The sequence below is a fragment of the Solanum dulcamara genome, chromosome 4 (assembly GCF_947179165.1).
Source record: "Solanum dulcamara chromosome 4, daSolDulc1.2, whole genome shotgun sequence".
In the NCBI taxonomy this organism is placed as follows: domain Eukaryota; kingdom Viridiplantae; phylum Streptophyta; class Magnoliopsida; order Solanales; family Solanaceae; genus Solanum; species Solanum dulcamara.
In genome coordinates, this window is record NC_077240.1 from 10427804 (window position 1) to 10451409 (window position 23606).

Here is a 23606-nt window from a genome sequence, read left to right on the forward strand (position 1 = left end):
CGTATATTAATCAAATAACACTCCTAATTAATATTTTCTTAAGAATTATTCAAAATTTTCTAAAATGGAACAGAGGGAGTATATTACAACTGAATATTTTTGAGATAATATTTGTGTGTTTACTTACCTATCACCAAAAATAAGTAAAAAATCAAATTGTTTTATGAGAAAACATTTTCCTTCTAACTCAACATTCCATTGGTGCATATATAATCTAAGTCAATTACCAAATATATCTATAAAGCCAGAAAAACAGTAGCTATAGCTCATATATACCATTCATTTTGCTCTCTCTCTCTCTTTCACAAACACACACACACATTTGTCCTGCCAGGTGCTCCTCTTAATTCCAAAAGGGTCAAGATGGAAAATCTTTCTTTCATTATTGGAGTCATAGGTTATACTGTTATAGCATTTCATTTCAAATGATCACTAATTTGATGATATATCTTTTTTCTGCTGAAATGTGTTTATTTTTCTCCAATTTCAGGCAACATAATTTCAGTTCTCATGTTTCTTTCGCCAGTGTAAGTAATTAATTAATTACAAGACATAAAAAAATTTAGCATAATGTTAGTTAAAGTTGTTTATTCTTCTGATCCCTTTGTGATGAAGTAGTTTGATTTGTGAAAAAATGTATGTGCAGAGGAACATTCAGAAGAATAGTAAAGAATGGATCAACAGAGGATTTTGATAGCCTTCCATATATTTGTATATTGCTCAATACATCTTTGTGGACTTACTATGGAATTATTAAGCCAGGAAGCTACCTTGTTGCCACTGTCAATGGCTTTGGAGTCATCTTTCAGACTGTCTACATTGCTTTGTTCCTTCAATTTGCTCACCCCAAAATGAGAGTCAGTCTAAATTATTACCGTCTCAATTTATGTGATTGTACTTAATTTGATTAGACGCTGAATTTTATAAATAAAAGTATAATTTTTAAAATTTACCATCAAAATGAGTTATAATACATATTTATTGTGACTATAAATTATCTCATTAAACGTAAATTAAAAATATCTAAATTATTTTTTTACTAAAAATAGTCTGATACTGAAAAAAAGAAAAAAGGAGAGAGTTACCCAAGTTAGATTGAGACGGAAGGGAATATCTAACCTGCCAGATCTATCATCTATTCAACTTATATTATTCTTAACCTGCCAGATCTATCATCTATTCTACTTATATTATTCTTACTTTTTTTCTAACGCAGCATTTGATTTTTTTATTAGAAAACGATTTCTTATTTTTTAGTTGACTCTGGGAAGAATTGACATTCTGATATTTCCTCTTTTGGGTAGAAAAAAAAGTGAGCTTATTTTGTTTTTGTTTTACACGGAAAAAAATATGCTAAAATTCCTACACTATTTTGAGGCTTTTCATTTAGGTGGATTAACCTAAAAATTACTCCTAGGGAAGGAAATTGTTCTTTTACGTGGAATATCAATTTTTCATAGAGAATATTCATTTATATACCGGGCCGGAGCCAGATTGTAGGGCTTCAGCTGAACAACCTTTGGGGAAAATTACTTTATTTATACCTAGTTAATTTTTTTTTATGTATATATAGTAAATGTTGAATGTTCTTCAGTTAGTTGCGTGTTTACTTCTTTATATTTAGATTATCCTTAGAGAAAATTTTGGCTTTGCCACTCGTAGTTATAACTCCATGAAATACAAGATGACAAATAAGAAGAAAATAAATTTATTAATTTATAACTTTAAATGATTTTTTATAATCAAGGCCAGCTTCACTCAGCAAATTAACAAATAATTTTATCAGCCAGTGTGTGTGTTTATATATCTAGTGACTACATTTTAAAAGTAATGTTCGTAATAACTACTTATTGCATAATTATTTATCTCGTTAACTTATACATTTGATTTTATTTTTAAAAAAAAACATATTTGGAACTTATTTATCTTTTTCTCCTTTTTTGTTTTCCTTTTTCACAGAATAGGACAGCCATCCTAGTTGGGGTTCTGAATGTGGTGCTTATAGGAACAGCTATATTATTGGCACACTTTCTATTACATGGTCAGATGAGAATTAACGTTATTGGTTTCTTGTCAACAGCTCTAAATATCATGATGTATATCTCCCCACTTGGTGTTATGGTAATTAGCTCTTTTCTCCAAAATAATTCTTCTGATTTTGTTATGCATCATAAGCAATGTGAATTGTACTATATGTTCTAAATGAAGTATATATATTACCAAAATTTAGATGTTCAGATCTGATTACAACATAAAATCCAAATTAATTAGCCTAGATTTGGGGAACCAGCTTTATAAAAGCAATTTAAACAAGTTAAATTCAATTTCATTTAATTGAAGTCACTTTTACAATATTTTTGCAGAAAACAGTGGTGACAAGCAAGAGTGTAGAGTATATGCCATTTCTTCTTTCGCTTTTCCTATTCTTTAATGGTGCCATTTGGACTTTCTACGCCCTGCTTATGGCTGATTGGTTTCTTGGAGTAAGTTTTCTCTTAACTTCCTCATCATAGCTTTATAATTAGTAGAAAATCTGATTATGATATATTTTGCAAAATCCTTATCACGTTTATGCACGCGAAATGTATTTTGAGTCTAACTCAATCTAAAAAATGAGGTAAATAACTTGCGTAAATAAAGTAGAAAAAAACAAGTTTCACATTAATTATGTCTTCCTCGTCCTCCAATACATCTCATCCCCACCATTCCGCCCGACCACACCTAGTGTCAGAGCCACCTTGTGCCGAGGGGGTTCGGATGAACCCCTTCGGCTGAAAATTATATCATTTATACATGGTTAAAATAATTTTTTATGTATATAAAATAAATGTTGAACCCCCTTCGACTAGTTTGTGTGTTTACTTATTCAGATTTTGAACCTTTTTATTCAAAATTCTGACTCCGCCACTGATCACACCCTTACCTTCTTACATCAACCTCTCATAATATTTGTATAAATTATGAATAAATATTTTTAGGATTATAATTTTTTGCTTATCCACCCAATAAAAAAAGAAGGTAAAAAATCCACTCATTTTCCTAGACTAGAAAACATTTTTTAAGACCTTTGTACCGAATACACAGGCCACTTGTAATTAAAAATGAAGACTTCTCTTTTCAGCTACCTACAAGTTGGTTTTATTATAATATGGTCTATAGTATTGGTAAATTACAAGTACTTAGTTTTATTTAACAGACGTATGCACGATAAGTTTCTACACGTACATTCTATTATACAACTATATTAATTACTAGGTTATATTATATATTGTCACAATTTGGTATTACAAAAATAGTACAATCAATCAACAATGCCTTGTATATATATATGGATGCCCTAATTAAGTTTAATTACTGGTAATTAATCACATATAATGCGATTTCATAAAGGTACCAAATGTTATGGGATGGCTCCTGGGAGCAGTGCAGCTGGTTATATATGCCATTTACCGGAACCCCAATTCATCTAAGCAAGTCGTCGAACAATTAGAAGACCAAACGGAATGCCTGCTGCCACCTTCTTCCAGCTCAACCCAAGAGTATTAAGCGGGCGTTTGATCATGTTTCACTGAGATTTTTTTTAAAAAAAATAAATTGTTTTCTAAATGAAAAATTATAATTGAAAATTGGAGTTGGCTTTGACCATGGATATAAATTGGAATTGTTTTTTACTTTTTTATGAGTAATTAATTTGGAGTGGAAAAGGTGAAAACACTTTTTTGTTGTTCTTTCAAATTCTTGAAAATTTGATATTCAACTTCAAGTTGAAATTTGAAATTTTATGACAAAACATATTTTTCGAGTTCAATTCTTGAAGTAACATGAAATTTTTTTATGGCCAAACGCCTATTGTTTACATGTTTGCATACAATTTCATTTGAGTTGAACCGTTAATATGGACTCTAGTAATTAAATAACTTTGTTCTATTATTTTCAAGCCCAAAGTTCGTTTCATCATGAAATCCAAGCTTGTGCGACATATTCAACGTCGCATTTTATCTCAGTCAAATTCAAAGCTATCAAGATGGTGCCACATTTTCAAATGTCCCAGTTAAAACAAGGACCAATCAAAGGCGTCAACTGTCCAAATTGTTATATCTAGGCCTATTACAATATGCAACCTTATCTTATCACATTGACTCACAGGCTTGATGACTCACCTGAATCAATCAAAGTCATGCAAGAAAATTTATCTACAATTCGGACTGTTTAATTGCTCATGAATGGATAAGATGGGAGCAATTCCTTCCTTTGTTTGAAATTGTAAAAAGCCCAATGATGTTATTATGGACTATCCCACTTGTCCAAAGACAGGAAAATGGTCTAATTGGTTCGGTCTCTATTCAATTTGATATTGGAACTGTTCCTTGTTTCTATATCCAACAGATATAATCAACTTAAACAAACATCACATAAATTGAAATAAGAGAAAACATATAATAAAAGACAAGAGGTTGATGATACAACATTCTCATTCCCACGAAGTGAGCACGTGTATGTAAGTATTAAATTGTGTTTGTGCCAAAACGATCGTGCCCGCCGCTCCTTATAGACAAGAAGACAACGAGAGTAGTCCCAATTTGAAGATTTCAACCCTTTTGAATCTTGTTTGGTATATTTGATTCCAACTTTAAATAATGATCAACCAAAAATAATATTCAAGAAAAGAATGGAGGAAAAATAAAGAGAGATAATAGGAGAAGAGACGAGCATAGCACGCATCCTAGAGATTACCCATTTTTCTACCTTCATTCTTAAGCCTTATACACACACACCCGCCCCCCCTCCCCGCCACAATCCCTTTTCCTTAATCATAAAATCCATTTTGTTTTTCCTACTTATACGTAATACCCCTTTTCTTGTTTCTCTGTGGGTGGGTTGTTGAGTCAGTCAATTCGATTTGGTGAAAAGAGTTTTGGTAGATCCCAAGGAAAAATGGAGGGATTGATGGAAAAAGGGGTATTGGATGATATAATAAGGAGGTTATTAGAAGAGAAGGGAGGCAAACAAGTTCAGCTATCTGAGGCTGAGATCCGACAGCTTTGTGTTAATGCTCGACAGATTTTCCTTTCTCAGCCCAATCTCCTCAAGATTCGTGCCCCCGTTAGGATCTGCGGTATGTCCCTTCTTTCTCTTCCCATTTCGACAGATCTATTCTTTCATGATTAAGAAAACATCTATTCTCTCCCTGCTCCTTAAAAATGGATGTTTCTAATTCACTGTTGTGACCTAAAAAGCTATATATTGGATTGAAAAGATTGATGTCCTTGTACAAAAATAAGATATTTATTGGATTGAAGGTAAATTTTGGTTTATAACAGGATAAGTATTCATAGAGTTTGGTTATATGGTATTCTGTAGGCAAATTGTGGTTTACTATGTTGGAAAATTGATGCAACTTAATGTAACTTTTTCCCAAATTGGGTAAATTTGACGTCTTAGGTAGTAATAGACTTGCATTGCCAAAATTCTGGTGTCGGTAAAATGTTTGATCATCTCAAATGTAATTTTTGGAGGCTCTTTATCAGATTCTTGAAAAGTTTTGCTTGTAATAAAACACTTAGTTGCAATTGGGATGTCATAAATGTTGCTTGCTGGTTAATATTCTCGTAAATTTATCGTTTTCCTTTGCCATTCTTACAGGGGACATACATGGGCAATTCCAAGACTTATTAAGACTTTTTGAATATGGTGGCTATCCTCCTTCAGCAAACTACCTTTTTCTTGGAGATTATGTTGATCGAGGCAAGCAGAGTTTAGAAACAATATGTTTGCTACTGGCTTACAAAATAAGGTACCCCGACAAGATCTTCCTTCTTAGAGGGAACCATGAAGATGCGAAAATCAACAGGGTCTATGGATTTTATGATGAATGCAAAAGGAGATTCAATGTTAGGTTATGGAAGATATTTACAGATTGCTTTAATTGCTTGCCTGTTGCTGCACTTATAGATGAAAAGATCCTTTGCATGCATGGTGGGATTTCTCCAGAGCTAAAAAGTCTGGACCTAATAAACGAAATTCAGCGGCCAGCTGAGATTCCAGATGGTGGCTTGTTGTGTGATCTGTTGTGGGCTGATCCTGACCCTAGAATTAAGGGTTGGTCAGATAGTGATCGAGGTGTTTCTTGTACTTTTGGACCTGATGTTGTTGCTGAATTTTTGGCTAAGAATGAGTTAGACCTCATCTGCCGGGGTCATCAGGTATTCCACACTCTGGTTGGTCAAAAAACAGAACTTCATTATCGTTGTTAAGCTACAGAAACTCTAAACATCTACTAAAGCCGTGTATTCTTAAAATGAATAGCTTATTCACTAACAAGTGAATGCTTTCGATGCATTTCTTGTGTCCACTTCTTAAAAATGTCTATGCTACGGAATTTCATATGTTTCTCATGAAAAAATTGTTTTCATTTTCCAGTTTTATCGCTCTAGAAACTCTTAAACATCTAGCAAAGCATTTATCGAGTTTATGACATGAAAAGTTTTAATAGAGTTCTGTTTTGTTCTTTTCAAATATTGGAACAATTCTGAACGACAACTATTGTTGAAGCACTTCAGTAATGTTACTTCTGTAGTAGTTGTCGGGTTTGCTTCTAAGCCGTCAGTATTTCAATTTGCTCAACTTATATGTTTGCCCCGTATGTAATTTGATCCTGAAATTTTGTTTTAGGTGGTTGAGGATGGATATGAATTCTTTGCTAAGCGAAGACTTGTGACTCTATTTTCTGCTCCCAATTATGGTGGAGAATTTGATAATGCAGGTGCCTTGTTAAGCGTTGATGAGCAACTTGTATGCTCCTTTGAAATATTGAAACCAGTGTTATCCAGCAGTTCAAAGCTACCCCTTAAGAAGGTATGATAATCTTGCATATATTTTTTCAAGTTACCACTTACCATTGTGATTTTGACATGAAAGAGTTTGTCTTGCTCATGGTGGCTCAAGGATAAGGCCAATAAGAATCTGCTTCAGGCCCCCGAGATTCAAAGACCCCAATAATAAACTTTAAGTGGTTAATTTAATGTTCTAAATATTGCACAAAGTTCTACTGTCATTTTACTAAAAATTAAAAATAAATGAATAAAAGTTCAAAAATATCAAACAAAAGCTCCACCCTCATTTAACTTAAAGCTTTACCAATGTCACTATAGAAGAAAACTATAATTTTTTATATTAAAAAGACGTGGTATTTAACTCTATATATTATATAATTTTTCTAATTATATCATAAATAAAATGTTTCATTTCTTTAGATTTTAGTTTGAGTTGTTCAAATAGGTTAGCAAATTGGGTTATATTTTTGTCTCTCATTAATTAGTGTTATATATATATCTATCCTGTTGGTTCTGATTTTTTTGGTTCCTGTACATTTGTTCCAAACTAAACTCATCTTTTCTAAATCAATTAATTTTATTTGTCCATGAAAGAAATATTTGAATGAATTAATTGCATTTAAAAAATTTAAGAGAGTGAAATTCATAAAAATATTTATGATATTTTATCAAGTTTTAGTTTTAGGCCAATGATTTTGTTGAGCTGTGGCGATCTTGGTAAGCTTTTCCAGTGAAATTTTACTAGATTTCTTACGTGTTTTATTTCTTCATTTGAACAGCCACCCAAGGCTGGAGGGATGTGATACAGTAGAAAGTGTACATGGAGATTTATCCAGTATATAGCGAAGAATGACAAGCACTACTCTTATATTCTCTTATTGACACAATCCATCCTTTCCAAATACCTTTTCGGCTTTGGAACTGTGGATAGGCCATCGGCATTATTATTACGACTAAAGGAAAAAAGAATTCTGTAAATCGGCAACTTGAGAAGATGTAAGATGTTTCAGTTGTTTAATTTAGACACTTTTTGTTTACTACTTGTATTTACAAGCACTAAGAAATTTCACAATTGTTGATCGAGAATGAGTTGCACTCTTTTTCTTTTTACCGTCGTATAGTTTACAAAATTATGTAAGGTTACCAGTTTTATGAATCACTTGTTTTAATGATAACGCAACTATTTTGTAATTGCAATATAATGACTTGGTGATGAGAATGTTACAAGCCCATCACCCTCAGGCCCTCAACTGCGGCACATGATCTCTGTGGTAGGCGTTTTAACTAATTATCAGACTTGCCAAAAGAGCCGAACGATGTGTTTAGTTGGAAGTTAAAAGTATTTGAAATTGAAGCTGAAAAAGAGTATTAAGCTGTTTGAACATAAATTTCATTTGGAATCTGTAGTTAGCAGGATGAACTATTTAGATCCACGTATAATAATGTGGTTATTCCATCAAGAACATATCAGATTCTTGAAATTCCTGTCTTCCCATCTAAAGCACAAGAAGGTAAAACATCAGCATCGCTTCATAAAAACAAGTGTAAATTAAGCACTGTTACTGATCTTTTTCTGCAATAGGATTCGTGTGCCTGCACCGTTCAATAGAGAACCTACTTGTTGCTATCACAATGCAACTAAAAATGGCTAATAGGTTCCAGCGGCTTCCGTGTTATCAAACTTACCTTTGAATCTTTTCAATCAAGTCAAAAGAGGGACCCCCCCCCCCCCCCCCACACACACACACATGCTACAGAGAGAAAAATGTCGAGATCAATATGATTTCTGTGAAAGCACCATATGTAGCAAGATAAAAGAGAGGGAGAGAGAGGCAGCGACATCAGAGTTGCACCAAAACTTTCTTCACTGGTTTACATTTGAAGTACAATAACAATTAAAATCTGTATTCATTGTTAACTTTGTAATGGAGTATAGTAACAAGATGAAATTCCTCCCAACTAAGGAGTTAGTTATCATCTTTAACTTCCCTTTCGGCTTCCTAAAGTTGTAGGAGATCTCGGACTCCCCCTTCCTTCTAATTTCTTGGCAGTACGTTGGAGGGCTGCTAGTTTCTGGCGCTGCCTATGGCTTTTCCTTTGACTGCATGGTAAACGTAAATGACAGTGATGAAGTATGATATCACAAGTATGCAGACATTATCAAACATTCAAATGCATGATGATCACTCTGTTCGAGTAAGAATCAGAGTCCACATGATTATACGGCTCTTAGTAACAACTAACATTCTAAGACTCAAACAGTGCGAGCGAGAGTCCACAAAGCTTTAAATTAGACCCTCTTTAGTTATCTTTTCTTTTTCTATTAACAGAAAAATAACTACTAAAAACGAGTTGCCTCACCTGGTAAATAGAAGTCCTGCTGTAAGAACCATGCCTCCTACAGCCCAAGATATTCTCTCTTTAAATGTCATGTCCTCCACCCATTGCTTGAAATCTTCCACTAATCCAGAACTGTCAGCTTTCTCTTGCACCCTGGATCGTGAAGTCCTCCATGAATCAGCAATATAATCCACACTAGATTTTCCACCATAGCAAGAAACTTCTTCTGGATCATCAGACAAAGACTTCACAGAAAAACCTGCAACGTGGCAGAGCTCTGTCCCATTAGAGATCCATTCAGATGCTCTACCACAGACAAAGTCGTTTACAGCACAGGGTGCTAGAACCTGACATGTAATTTCTAATCAGATATGAAATGTGACAATAACTGATACGGCTAACATGATGAGAAAATAATTGGTTTAGCTTTCATTGAGCTTCAACCAAAGAGGCAAAAAGCATCTTCTTTGAGACAGTATACAAGATCCAGAATACCAACTCAAAATATCCAATAAAAGCTTATTGTTTGGTGGATTTTGATACTTCACTTTTCTGAATAAATCATCTAAAAAATCTGTTAACAAACTGGAAACAAACCTGTGTCTTAGCATCAATGGAGAAGTATGCGTTGGAGCAAGCTTCGTAAACTTTGTCACAGAAAGAGGTGCATAAAACAGGGGGTCCAGCCTGCACACCAACACGTGGATCACAGATTGAACATTCTAACATCTCCCATAAGTGCAAGCACTCCTGGCTCGCTTCTCCAGTTGAAGCAAGCCTCCTAATGGATATAAAAGCAGGATGTGTCTGTGTTACATCACAGCAAGTTTTTCCGCGAAATACCCTACAGAGGTTCAAATCTCTCGGGCCCCTTTTAACTTTTCTTGGAGGTTTTCCTTCATTTGAAAATCTAGGGAAGCGACCACCAGGTGAAATGCAAACTCCATTATCTTTACCTGTATTTAAATGATTCAGTAACTCATTGTAAGAAAAGAAGATGTTAGAAATAAAAATCTTGATCGAGACCCATCAATGTTTTCTTTAAGATCTTTCAAAAATACTACTCTCGACCTTTTTTCACAATCAGATCATAATGTCTTGAGCCCCCAATATCCAAGAAGTACTAGGATTTATTTCGCATTTATTACAATCAGTTGAAACTTTGAGAACATCCCTACACAACAACTGTTCATCAATATCAAACTAGTTGGAGTTGGAGATATGAATCCTCACTATTCAAGCCCATATATTTAGACCCTGCTAAATTAAATAATTTATGCTCTCTAACAGGGGTAGTCACCACATTTGCTATTGGCATACATATATCTTTTTTATTATAGGTTACACATAAATATCTAACAAGATTAAACTACTTCGAACAAACCTAAATATGCATAATAACATGAACTTAATCCCAATTACTTGGTATCACCTATATGAAATTTTTCTTCCATTATCATTATTTCTTTGCTACGTGTTCCAAGAGATCATATGTTTTTAAAGACAATTTCTTCCCAGTGATTTTAGGTCCACCACTCTACCTATCCCATTTTAATATATTCAGTCGCCATTTTTTACTCCTACGGTCCAGTGCATCTTTGTGTCGACATAGGACATGACTAACGCCATCTCAAGCGACCTCTCTAATTTTATTTCCTAGGTTTTTTTTTATATATAATATTTAACCTCTAGGCGTGCAACTTGCATCTGCTGTAGCACTTTCAATTTTAGTAGGTATCCTCCTATTGCATAATTCTACGGTAGCACTTTCCTTGTTATATCTTCCTCTATCATTCCATTCTGCTGAAACGTAAAACATAAAACATAAAACATAAAACATAGGTATCTAAATTGTTAGCATTTATGCACTCCAATCCCATATAATCTCACTTCATTTCACTCTTATTATGTCAGCAAAACTTGCAGTGCATATATTCATTCTTACTTCTACTCATCCCAACAACTTTATCTCTAGAGTGCTTCATAGGTCAAACTTTTGGTTGAAACCCTCACTAGTTTTTTCAATCAACACAATATTGTCAGCAAATAGTTTATGCCATGGGACCCCATCTGGTTAGTTAGATCATTATAACTAGGGTAAACAAGTATTGACACAATAAGCCCCTGGTAAAAGAAAACTCCTTTATACCCTCTACCCACCGTTTTTAAACTAGTGACATCTCCTTGACACATGATTTATAGTGTTTACAAATTTAATATGCTTTTCTTTTTTCTACAATACCCACCAGAGGACATGGGTTGATACTTCATTAAATTTTACTCTCTCGAGGTCAATGAATATTATGTGTAGATCCTTCTTCCTCACCCTATAAACTATCATCAAGAAACTTGATGACATCCCTATGAATCTTATGAAATTAATTTTTTTCGCTGCCCAAATAAAAAGAGCAAACAAGATAAGGAGATGAGGAAACATGAAGTCACTTCACGAGACAGAACCATCAAAATATATTTGAATTGCTTCATTTCAAAACCATGATATGTTTCAATCTTTGCACGGAGTCACTTATGAAACTTAATGGAGAAGGTTTTTTAAGAAGCCCGAATATTCTTCCAGCCCATAACAACAAAATGCTGCCTAGACAAAAAATCTCATCAATTCATAACTGTACATAAGAGATCAAAGAAGAATTAACAGATTGTGCACACCTTTTTTCATTTGTTACAGCTAATAGTCTCATACGGAAGTTGCTAAGTCAATTGACTTTTACTGTCAAAGAAGGTTCTCACATCTGGGGGCGGGAATGAGTTACTTCAACAGTCTAAGAGCGCACCCCCCCCCCCCCTTCTTTTTATTTTTTAATCATCACTAAGAGTTTTAAAGCCCCTTACTAAACATAAATGGAAAAATTCCTAAAAGAACCAATCAGTCAATTTGACAAAGATACCGTCAATCTCTAACTTATGGCACAGCCCTAAGGTTCCAAATTGTGGACCAGCACTGGAAACCCAAAACATCCAGCATTTCCAAAGATGTACAAGCAGGTGGATGCATTTATGAGTCTTTGGTTCTTTCCTCTTCAGGTTAGTCCAGTATTATAAGCTGATCACAGAAATCTTTTGGCAAACTGGAAAGGTCAGATAAAGAATAAAGCAAGTAGGTGTAATACACATCATTGCAATGAAATTTAAAACATATTTTGGAAGCTGCGAAGCTATTTTAGATCTTTCTATAGCTCTGTACAAACCAATACCTAGATCTATAGATGATAATAGTAGCAATCATTTGAGGAAAGAACATAAATAGTAGCAATCTTTTGAGGAAAGAACATATTAATGCCCACACTCACTCACTCCCATCCCCAACCCCCTCAACCCCCAAACCCACCCCACAAACCAAATAAGGTTCCAGGAACTTGCATAACCTGCTAGTGCTTCTGTCTTTCTCTTTTCTGTCAAAAGTGCCAGCACTTATATTAGAATGTTATATGGAAAACCAACTAGGAAAACCAAACTACCCACAAAAGTAATTGGTTTTATCTAGACAACCTTATATATGAAGCTTGTCTTGACTCTTACTCAAGACAATCTTAACAGGTGAAGCATTCAACTTGTTAATAGATGTGGTAAGTACTAAATGGAATCTGAGAGTATGGCACATATATTTCTACACCGTACAGTAGCAGCTGACATCTGGAATATGTTTTCATCAGTTTTCGTACTTTCCTAGGCGCCAAACAATATCAAGCAAGCTTATGAAAGCTGGTTTCATGGAGAGGTAGGAAATCCATCAAAAAAAGATATGTAAGGTGATGCTAACACATTTAGCCTCAACTTCATGCCCAAACAAACTTTCTTATTATCTACAATACCAAATGTGTTAGCAATCTCTTAATGTGCACATATACTTTTGGATCCATTCCAACAAAATGTCCTCAATATTTCCTCTGATGCTTCTTCAACAAGTATCTAACCTAAAAATAGGAAGTGTAGTTCATAGTTAACGTAAATTTCCAATCTGATTAGCTGATAATATAACTTCTAAGTTCTAACACCTGGAATGCATTTGCATCGCGGCCCCTTGATTTCTACCCAACGTTTCTGAACCTTGCCACAACTACCATTACCCATCTGATTCTGGCATGCTGGGAAAGTCCACCTCTTTTTGATGAATTTGATCAGTTTTTGCATGCTGCCTCCTTTGACGTCATTATGTATCCACATGATCTAGGACCATAATAACCCCCAGAAAACACTCCAAACACTAGGCATTTCTTTCTAATTCGCTAATAATAATATGAATTCCAAATAAAGTGAGAATCTTGTGAGTTTGGTTTTGTAGACCACTATACATGCTAGTCACATGTGAAAAGTTTGGCTATGGTTAACATTCTGAAAAGGTGAAAACTAATGTCTACACATATACTACTTTTTTATTAGACTAACATATTCACATACTAAATCATATCACTATGGAAGGCTCATGCATCCTTAGAAAACACTACATACACTAGATAGATGAATAAGTAGAACAACAACATAACATAGCCACTGTAGTCCCACAAAGTAGACGTAGACTCTGGGAGGATAGAGTCTAGGCAGGTCTTATCAACATCTTTTCATCAAGAATAAAATTGCAGTCGACACACTACTCAGTTGTTGACTAATCCACCATTGGAAGTAAATACATCGAAAAAATGACAACCCAATATAGGTTCGATCGGCAAAATTAACTGCCTAATTGCTGATAAATTAATTGGATTCCCTAACTACAATCATTCATTTATGGAAATTTCAACCAAATAATTTACTGATTTTACAGAAAATCATGAAGAAAGGGACATTTGAATCTAGGGCTAGACATTTAGTTTGCCCAGAAGGATGTTACCTGAAACGTAGAGTAGTTGAAGGTGAAGGGATGTTGCCACCACCAGCAACAGCACCAAACTGAATTGACAATTCAAGTCCATTCTTCATTACCACTTGTCTTCTTACTTCTTCCCTCTTTAATTTAACCACCGCTTTCTTCCTTCCTCCCTCTTTTTTCTTTTTATCAAGTATATAATATTTTCTTTCTTATTTTTAGACTTTGAGGAAAATATTTAAAAGTGAATCTAGAATGTAACCTTAAATAGTTTAATCATGTTTTATATTAAACTCCTACTTTCAAAAATTAATATTTATTGGATTTATGGGTTAGGAATAGGGACACAATTAAAAAAATTGCTACCGGAAGGGAATTTTTTTTTTCTTCCACAAAGTATAATTAAGGTTAAATATAAGCTTTTTGGAAATAAGTAATTCAGCAATTAATATAAATATACTTTTACTGGATTTCACATAGGGTTGGACATTCGATAATTCAGTTCGATTTCGATTTTTTTGTTTCGGAATACCGAATCGAATTGGTTCGATTCGAATTTTTATAATTCGATTCGGTTCGATTTATTAAATTCAGTTTTTTTGTATCTTTTCTAGTTTGTCAAAATATATATATTTCATTATTGTTTTGGTCACTACACAGATTAAGGCAAACTTACGTAACTTATTGCCACATCTGGATTAATAAGACATTACAAAGATACTTCGCTTCTCAGTTCTCATAGAGTTTAGCTTCTACCCTTCACCAAAAGTTCAACGTCATTGTTTGATTGGCAGAAAAATAAAGCAGGAAGGCCGTTTAGTTTTCTCCTTTGTATTTCTTTTGCTTCTCTAAGTAAATGATTTAAATGAAGGTTTGACACACCCTTTTATATTATTACAATATTCAAACAATAACCTGTGTAGTGTCAAAAATAAATTTTTCAGTTTTTTGGGGCTAACAAACGGGTTAGGCAAACTTACATAAATGCACCTTTTCTAAATTTTGGTTAATCAAAATATCGAATACAACAAAATGTGATATTGAAAAATCAAAATTACAAATAATATGTACCGAAAATAAAAAAACTAATTTTTTTCAATTTGATTCGATATTTCGGTATATATGCCCGACCCTAAATTTCCACATCACTATGAATTGGAAGTAAATATATCTTTTTTAAAAAAATACTTATGTCATCAAACTATTAATAAACCAATAGCTCAATCGGCAAATTAACTGCCTCATTGCTAAAAAAGAAAATATTAGGATATATATAGAGTATGTGTTGGAAAAAAGCATCGACTGTTTTTCATCTCTTCTGGACTGTCTTCAAGCAGAAAATAACAGAGAAATTTTAAAAAAATAATAACACAAAGATTTAACGTGGAAAACTTTTCAATTGAAGAAAAACCTCGGACCACTCAGAAAAATATTTAGTATATGAAAATTGTTACAATCATATAATACACAATATTTTTCTCACTTTCAAATACCTAAAATACTACACCAAAGAGATTTCCAAGAGAAAATTCTTTAAATCTCACATGTATTTCTCTAAATTTTTATTGTTATATGTAAATGGTGGAGATGACTATTTATAGGCAATTTAGAGCTATGGTTGGTGCTAATAAACACATTTATGCCACCATATTTGATAAAATATGTAAAAACCATTAGCCTTTTTTTTTTAACTTCCACCAATCAAATGTTCACAATTTCGATATTTTTCTTTTTTATTCAAACAAATACAATAGTATGTTTGGTCATGTTTTTGAAAAGCCAAACATATTGTTTTCATTTTTTCAAAAAGTACTTAGTTTAAAGAGTTAAAGTATTTGACTAAACATTTAGAAAAACAATAAATATTTTTTAAGAATGATAATTGATATGAATATATATATATATATGGAAATTTGTGTGTGTATCACATTAGAAATAAAAAGACAACGAATAATTATCAATTCTTTTATTTTAATTATTTTCGTAATCCAAATAACCAAAGGTTTTGTTCAGGCATGCTTCGACTTAGCCCTATAACCAGGGGCGGAACCAGAATATTTGATAAGGGGGTTCAAGAAAATTAAGGGACTGATGAAAACAGAAAAAAACATGTCATTGCTGAGAATCGAACACGCAACCATGGGCTCAATAACATGCATCTTATCCACTGATCCACAATCTTCATTTGTTAAGGGGATGCAAAAATAATATTTGTACATGAATAAAAAAATTCGCAGTATATATATAGTGTAATTTTCCGACGAAGGGGGTTCGGTCGCTACCCCTCGCACCCCTGTGGCTCCGCCCCTGCCTATAACGTCCAAAAGTCAAGTCATTGCCATCTAATTTGGTCACAGAAAAGTGGCATCCTTTAAAGTCATCATTTTGTTTTATCCAAGTGAAGCATTCATACACCAATTATTTATCCAATCATTTATCGTGAATAGTCATGAACTTTCGACATTACTTGCTCCATGAATAAAATTTCAAATTTAACAAATTGTCTTTTAACCTAAAGGTTTATTCATAAACAAGTAAAGATTAAAAATTTAAAATCACATATTTCGAAGATTGTATGCGTCTATTTCCTCTCATTTATGTGCTCATACCATGCTATTTCAAACTCATTATAAGCATTTTTAGCTGGATGAAGTCGTAAAGTTGATTACCCATAGAAAAAGTAATGGAACATGTTTAATAATGAAACAACATTAACCTCCCCAAAAAAAGGAAAAGGAAAAAAAGAAAAAAACTTGCATCTTATCTGATTGAAACATGCTCAATGCTTTGCTTGAATATAAAAAAAAATTGTAACATGCACGAATAAGATTATTCACACATTCATTCTGACGAATATCCTCAATAGAGTACCCAACTAAACTGATAACCAAAATGCGGACGTAAGAAATATACCGCATACCCGTAATATCAACGTTATGGTATTTTGAGTCCTCATATTGCATTGCAATACTATTAATAGTTCAGTTCCCCATATGGTGTAATAATATGCATTTAACGAACAATACGTTTCAACACATGTACATTTGACAATTGACATTTGTAACCACATTTCAAATATTAGTCATCTAGGAGAATTATACTTCTAATAACAGAAACTAAGGATAGAAATGGCAAATAATTCAGCAATTTCAATAAATAACCTTTTATTTTATTGTTCCCCAAATACAAAAAAATCATATATTTTTTTGTGTTTCATTATGCCAGATTCAGATATTGGACAACTAGTTAGTATGGCTCGTCGTCAATTTAGCAATTCATAGACTGATTTTCGTAAGCAACGGATAACTTTTCAAATCCTAACGAGGAAAGAGAACGCATTAATGAAGTGTGTTGACAAAGATCCCAATAAAATCTCCATAGTCATTACTCATTTGCGTACCCTTCTTTCTCTCTTCACCCATTAACTCCTAGTTAGACTAAAGTTGAGATATTTTCTCTTATTTCGCCATCACAAGAGACCAATTGTGACCAAATAAAAAATTGAAGGACAGGTCCAAGCATTTAACATTTGTAAGATAAGGAAACCAAAATAACATTAAGGGAAAACTCGTAATACAAAGCAGAATACATGACGAACTTTGACGCTTACATCTTAAGCTAAACCTTCGTCGAATCATCCGCTAGAACAAAAACCACTAACACTATTTACAAAATTATAAGCACACAAAACAGCACCTTCCACAAGTCCACACAAAACAACATTCTCAACCAGGAACACGTCGAGGATGTCGACTAGCTACTACATTCAGACGCCTCAAGAGGGGTAAAAAAAAAAACAAAGAAAACCCGACTATATATCACAGGTCGTAAGGAGGACGAGGGCTTCTGGGTCCAACCCCACTGGCATTCTCGTATGCAAATGACGCTGATCGTCGGCGGAACCGAAATGCTTCTTTTCCAGCGGAACCTGATCATCATCATCATTACACATCAAATAATTAGTCTCTCATTCTACAGAGTACTCTGCATAACCAGGTCCAAATTAAACGATGAAAAAAATTTAATTCCTAATGCAAAAGGTCAATTTTTGGATCCAAGTGAATAAAAAGCTAATATTGGGATCTCTTTAGTTAATTAGCTGAATTTCTAATGAGTTTCAAGAGAACTATTCCAGGGCTGAATCTTGATGAGAAATAGTTTAATTAATGATATTATTTAAAACTTCTCTGCATCATGCATTTTGCGCACTTCGCTATACATGCTACTAATTAATCAAACAGTAAAGAATGAACAGCCAGATAAACCCCAGCCCTTGTATGGTCATTCACTTTTCCTACGCTAATCAATTACTTTGATGATAGGGAGGGAATAAACTATATCTCCTGCATAGACTATAGGATTCAGTATTATTCCATGTAAGACTTGCAGACCTCATTGTTTGTAATGTTCATCTTACCGCGTCAGAGGACGGCAAGGGAGATCAAGAATCCAAGAATACATAAACTAGTAGAGACCATTATCAAAGGACAATCAATTTGCATCTAATTTTCCCATTTGAGACTGTGTCTCGCACGAGACTGTTCTAAAATGTAAATAAGATAACACCTCTAACTCCAGCATAAACTATGGAATCTATGCTAGTACAATATATAAAACTATTTTCATTTTAGAACACACAAACTAGCTAGTAGAAACTCCTTGTATTATACTAATCACAAAGTAAATGGTTCGCCTCAATTATTCTGTTCCCCCTAGATTGTGTCTCGATCCCCCATAGGTAATCAATTAGTACTATATTTTAACAAAACTCAATTAATACTATATTTTAACAAAACAAAAAAGATAAGAACTCCAGCATATAATATCCATTCAGCTACATAGATTTTTACAAATTGATGTTTTGACCAAAATGGAAACGTGGACCTAGTCATGAGCAGTATTAGAGGAATCAAAGTAAACTGGACCAATATCCAAAGTGTTATATGGATAGCTAGTTATTCAATTATAGGGTATATGTGTAAGCTAAGCAGCCATGCACAGTAGTCACCGTACGTATATGTGGAGGGGTGTGGCCGAACACCAATTTTGTCTTTTAAAACACATCAATGGACTCTAGAAAGAATCACTTTCTAAAGTGGACACCACCAACTTAAAATAATTGCGTCCACCTAATATACGCATTATTGCTTCGCATTATCCGCTAAATTACGTCAATTATATGAAATTACACGTTTACCCCTATACTCCATCCGCCCAAATGATTCTTCCTAAACCTCAATTTACAATAATAACCCTACAAGATTCTTCTAGATCTCTACGTCTCCTCTTTTACTGGAGGGTACTGGAGGTTAAGAATTGGTACCATCCGGCGATGCAGTGACGGCGGGAAAAACAGGTAATAGGAACGAGTCAGATCGGAAACTTATCAATGAAAAGTTGCAGCTTACCGGCAAAAGGAGATACCGGAGTAGTACCGGCCGGAGAAACGGGAGGTGAATCTCTATTCTGACTCCCGGAAGGCTTTACTATCATGATACTTCTCGTCACCTTCACCGCATCTTCAGTTGCTTCCTCAGTGAAGGATCTCGGTGTCGAAACTTCTGTTTCTGAAGCAAAAGGAAAAAAATGCTTCATGAGAATCAAATTTGCAGAATCCTCATATAAATTATCAATCAAAATCGCCTTATTTTCTTCTCTTTTTGATAAGTTATATCATCCAGTTCTTATTGAGGAAAAAATAATTTTATGTTTTCTGCAATCAAATTGAGACAAAAATGAATTGCCTCAGATACACACAATTTTAGCCAGTTAAACTTAAATTACTGATCAGATCTCCTTGAGAAAATAATAGATAGCCATAAGTTTTACATCTATCATTGATCTTACATTTAAATTTATATAAATCGCCCTAATTCGTGAACGTTACTAGACAGATATAATACGTTATAGTAAGTGATAATTCATATTTACTCTGACAAAAAAAAAGACGAATTTGCTAAACGAATTATAATAGATACTGTTTTTTGTTTGTTAATAGAGATTAGCAAACGCCGGCGAGAGATAGCTACAAGAGCGTACCCTTGCCGGAATTTGAACGTGGACTAAACGTAGAATACTTCCGGAGTTTCCCGAGGCCATTATCTGGCCGGGGACCGGCAACGGTATCATCCCAGAGCTTGTCAAGTAAGCTCATAGTGCAGGTTAATGAATCGGCTCACTTTAAGCGGAGAAGAGAAGGAAAAAAGAAAAATGAAAAAGCTACGTCCGTTGAGATAGAACTTTCTGGTATTGTTCTGTTCTACAGAGGGAGGAAGTGATGCCATGGGGAGTGATATTTATTGACGGCTGAAGCGTTAAGGCTTTTGCAGGTTTGTGAGATAAGATCGATTACAGGCCGTTGACTTTCATCTTTCAGATCTGAGATGAAAATGAACGGTCAGATTTAAGAGCACGTATATGGAGATAAGATCGACGTGACAAAGCCGGCGTCTTTCTACCTTTGGCTTTTAGCCACGTGGCTAATGAACATTGAATTGATCGGGAATGTCACGTGATCGGTCGTTATCTGCATGAAATGTCGGATATGTCCTTTATTTTATCCGGATAATGGTGTTGAACTGGATTTCGGGTACTGCATTTTTCTGCGATTGACCCGGAAATGTTGTGGAATCTGGACAAGTCGTTCGTTACCTTTTCATTCAATCGTCTCGTATATCATAAACATATAGGCTATAGCTCTTTGTTTTTATTTGAGTCAATGATTTTTCTACCTATAAATCGTATCTATTCTTATAAAAAAAATAAGATTGTATGTGCATTTTTTTTCCACAAATTTTATTTGTTAGATTACTATAAATCTATTGTTGTTGTGGTGGTTGTTATTATTTATAATATAGGTTATTCTCAATTGTGTGAAACACTCTTATTTTTATTTTATCCCTTTGAAAAGGATGAACATTATTTTTTAGAAACTATTTAGTTATTCAATTCTACTTTTGTGTTTACTGATTATTCTGATAGAGAATTCACATGGTTACAGAAATAAATATTTTTAAAGTGTACTTTTTATACTTATTACTAAACATATATTCAGTGTCACATGTCTTAAGGATCTTCTCTTCTTTTAACTACTCCATAATTCTTGACCAATCTAAAACTATCAAATAAATTTGAAACAAATAAAGTACATCATTTGTATTGATTTATTTAATCACTTAGTGAGTTTGAATTTGTAACATCCAATTAGAAATTTCCTTGTATATAAATTTATATGGGGTGAAATTCGAGCTAAATAAAGGGCGAATTAGGAAAAATCACGTGGGGAATATGGACAAGTCAAGATCCACTCAACATTACACAGGCACCAAGTGTTCCCACAATTATCATTAAAAAAAGTATTAATTACTTTTTCAGAGGATTTGGATCCAAAACACCTGAGTTTGGTGTAGCACATTTTGGCCCATCTAACTCCGAGAACATGAAATCATATCTACAGTCCAGTTGTTGTAAAAAGGTCTGAGATTTCCATTAATCGTTATTCAATTAATTCAAACACGAGTAAGTGAGAATCTTTAGGGAAGAGTTTCACGAATGTTGCACTATATATAGAGTTTAGTTATAAATAGTGATTCTATAATCATCTATTTTAGATCATCAATTTATCATCGACTCACTAAACAATACATTGATCTTTTATATTCTTAAGCCCTTGTGTCTTGCAATTTATTGTTCTAAATTGTCTAATTAATAAAACCAAGTTCGTCCAATAAACACTGTCAACAATCAATATCAGACCTCAAGCTCCTTCTATTCTATTCTTTTACTTTACTATTTTTATTCAATTTCATATCCACTATTTTTTCTATTTTGTTCACATTAATCAAGTACGTTAGAAAATACACAAATCATATATTTTCTATCATCTCAATCTCTGTCTTTGAGCCACATCTATAAATACAATAATACCGTTTTAAGGGTTAACATAACTCTACAACAACAACATACCCAATGGAATCCCACTAAGTGGGGTCTGGGGAGGGTAGAGTGTACGCAGACCTTACCACTACCTCGAGGAGGTAGAGAGGCTGTTTCCGAAAGACCCTCGGCTCAAGTGCCTCAAATCCAAGCAACAGAATAGAAATTAATTAAGAAAATATTGAATTACTCAAATGTCATTCTAAAATTTGTGCATCACTTGTGATTCACTTTCCTTCTCCCTTATAGCTTCACCCTTATCATGACCCACTTCAAACTAAGGACCTTCACCAAAGGCAAGGTCAGCAAACAATTACATTTTTGAGGATGGGGTTGTTAAGAACTTTGTCTTTAGCTTGGAGAAGTAAACAATATCAAAAGTAAAAGGCAGATGTAGATAAATGTAATATACCAATACCATACGCTTTTGAACAAAATTAATTCTTTTGCCAGATAACTATAAAAGCAAATACTATATTCATTGGAGAGCAAAGTTTCTCCTATTTCTTGTTATTATAAAACACACTGATAGGAAAGCGTGACTTAATGAATTAAATATGTCTTGAACTATCCTATGTCCACAAAAAATATTCCAATTTTTTTAAAAAGGGATCACTAAGAGAAATGTTAGCAAGGGCACGAAACCACCACAACTGAAATAACTTCAAAGCTGAAAGTCCGAAACAACTGACCCGTAGTAACAATAGAGAAAAAAGTCCCGTGGCTGATCAATCTCATATATGTCATCCTCCAGCACAGAGAAGCCAGTTTTATAGCACTTTGCCAATAGACAAAGAAGAAGAAAATCGGCATGCAATGTTGTTAATTGCTCAGAGGAGGATTGCAGTTTACGAATAGCAGTCAGCATTGGAGCCACACCACGAATTGGAGTTTCCAGTAAGATAACTTGATCCTTAAACCTTTTACAAACAGAAATGAATTTATTGGGCGCCAAATAGATTTGCTCTGCAGAACAAGAATTGATAAATCTAGCGACAGAAACAAGCAGTTCATTAACTTGCTCCTTTGCAACTGGGAATGACATGCATGCTTCCAGAATATAGAGTTTTAAAGGTGTGAATGGAAAATAAAAAATTGTGATATTTACGAAAGATTGTGATTTTTTTAAAGAGTTGTGACCGTTCCGAAAGGTTGTGACTTTCCAAAATATTGTGAATTTTTTAAAGAGTTGTGACCATTCCGAAAGGTTGTGACTTTTCCAAAAAAAAATGTGATTTTTTTGAAGAGTTGCAACTTTTATGAAAGATTGTGATTTTTGCGAAGGGTTGTGACTTTCCTGATAAGCTACAATAAACACATGTTCACACTATCCTTTGTTATTTATAGATAGAGTATTTTTCTCTCATTTTAAAAACATTGAATTTCTCCCTATTCTGGATATATTTTCCGACAAACAAAATTGAGTCTTTGTGTGATTTCGTTATGGCTTTTGAGTTTGCTTAAATTATTGAATTTTGAGGTACCGCTACTTCTTTAATAGTTTATCCATTTTATCTTGGAGGAAATAATTCATAACCTCAGATACCGTGAGGGGATTAAATTTTTTTAAGGACATACAGTAAATTTTATGAACTTGCATTTATTTTTTTCATCTTTATTGTTTTTGATTAATTAACTTTGACGGAGGAATAAAAAAATAGACATTCCACTAC

The 23606-nt window shown here is 33.8% G+C and overlaps 5 protein-coding genes across 5 annotated transcripts; 2 read left to right on the forward strand and 3 right to left on the reverse strand.

The window, feature by feature from the left end:
- Nucleotides 1-255: 255 nt before the first annotated feature.
- Nucleotides 256-3705, forward strand: LOC129884661 (bidirectional sugar transporter SWEET17-like). Its single transcript, XM_055958948.1, has 6 exons — nt 256-397; nt 491-527; nt 647-857; nt 1960-2121; nt 2364-2483; nt 3391-3705. The coding sequence occupies exons 1-6, from the start codon at nt 364-366 to the stop codon at nt 3544-3546; spliced, it is 720 nt and encodes a 239-aa protein (XP_055814923.1). The 5' UTR covers nt 256-363; the 3' UTR covers nt 3547-3705.
- Nucleotides 3706-4435: 730 nt separating this feature from the next.
- On the forward strand, nt 4436-8024 carry LOC129886135 (serine/threonine-protein phosphatase PP1 isozyme 9). Its single transcript, XM_055960686.1, has 4 exons — nt 4436-5116; nt 5644-6203; nt 6673-6855; nt 7613-8024. The coding sequence occupies exons 1-4, from the start codon at nt 4936-4938 to the stop codon at nt 7634-7636; spliced, it is 948 nt and encodes a 315-aa protein (XP_055816661.1). The 5' UTR covers nt 4436-4935; the 3' UTR covers nt 7637-8024.
- A 650-nt stretch (nt 8025-8674) lies between these two features.
- LOC129886136 (folate-binding protein 1) lies at nt 8675-14217 on the reverse strand. Its single transcript, XM_055960687.1, has 4 exons — nt 14023-14217; nt 9771-10129; nt 9195-9520; nt 8675-8934 (listed from the first exon to the last, which is right to left on the reverse strand). The coding sequence occupies exons 1-4, from the start codon at nt 14102-14104 to the stop codon at nt 8814-8816; spliced, it is 888 nt and encodes a 295-aa protein (XP_055816662.1). The 5' UTR covers nt 14105-14217; the 3' UTR covers nt 8675-8813.
- A 3318-nt stretch (nt 14218-17535) lies between these two features.
- LOC129886137 (dormancy-associated protein homolog 3) lies at nt 17536-20274 on the reverse strand. The gene is made up of 3 exons (XM_055960688.1): nt 20038-20274; nt 19407-19565; nt 17536-17926 (listed from the first exon to the last, which is right to left on the reverse strand). Exons 1-3 carry the CDS (start codon nt 20150-20152, stop codon nt 17817-17819), a joined length of 384 nt encoding a protein of 127 aa, XP_055816663.1. The 5' UTR covers nt 20153-20274; the 3' UTR covers nt 17536-17816.
- A 2011-nt stretch (nt 20275-22285) lies between these two features.
- LOC129884662 (COP9 signalosome complex subunit 3-like) lies at nt 22286-22993 on the reverse strand. The gene has a single exon (XM_055958949.1). The coding sequence runs from the start codon at nt 22976-22978 to the stop codon at nt 22598-22600; it is 381 nt and encodes a 126-aa protein (XP_055814924.1). The 5' UTR covers nt 22979-22993; the 3' UTR covers nt 22286-22597.
- Nucleotides 22994-23606: the final 613 nt, after the last annotated feature.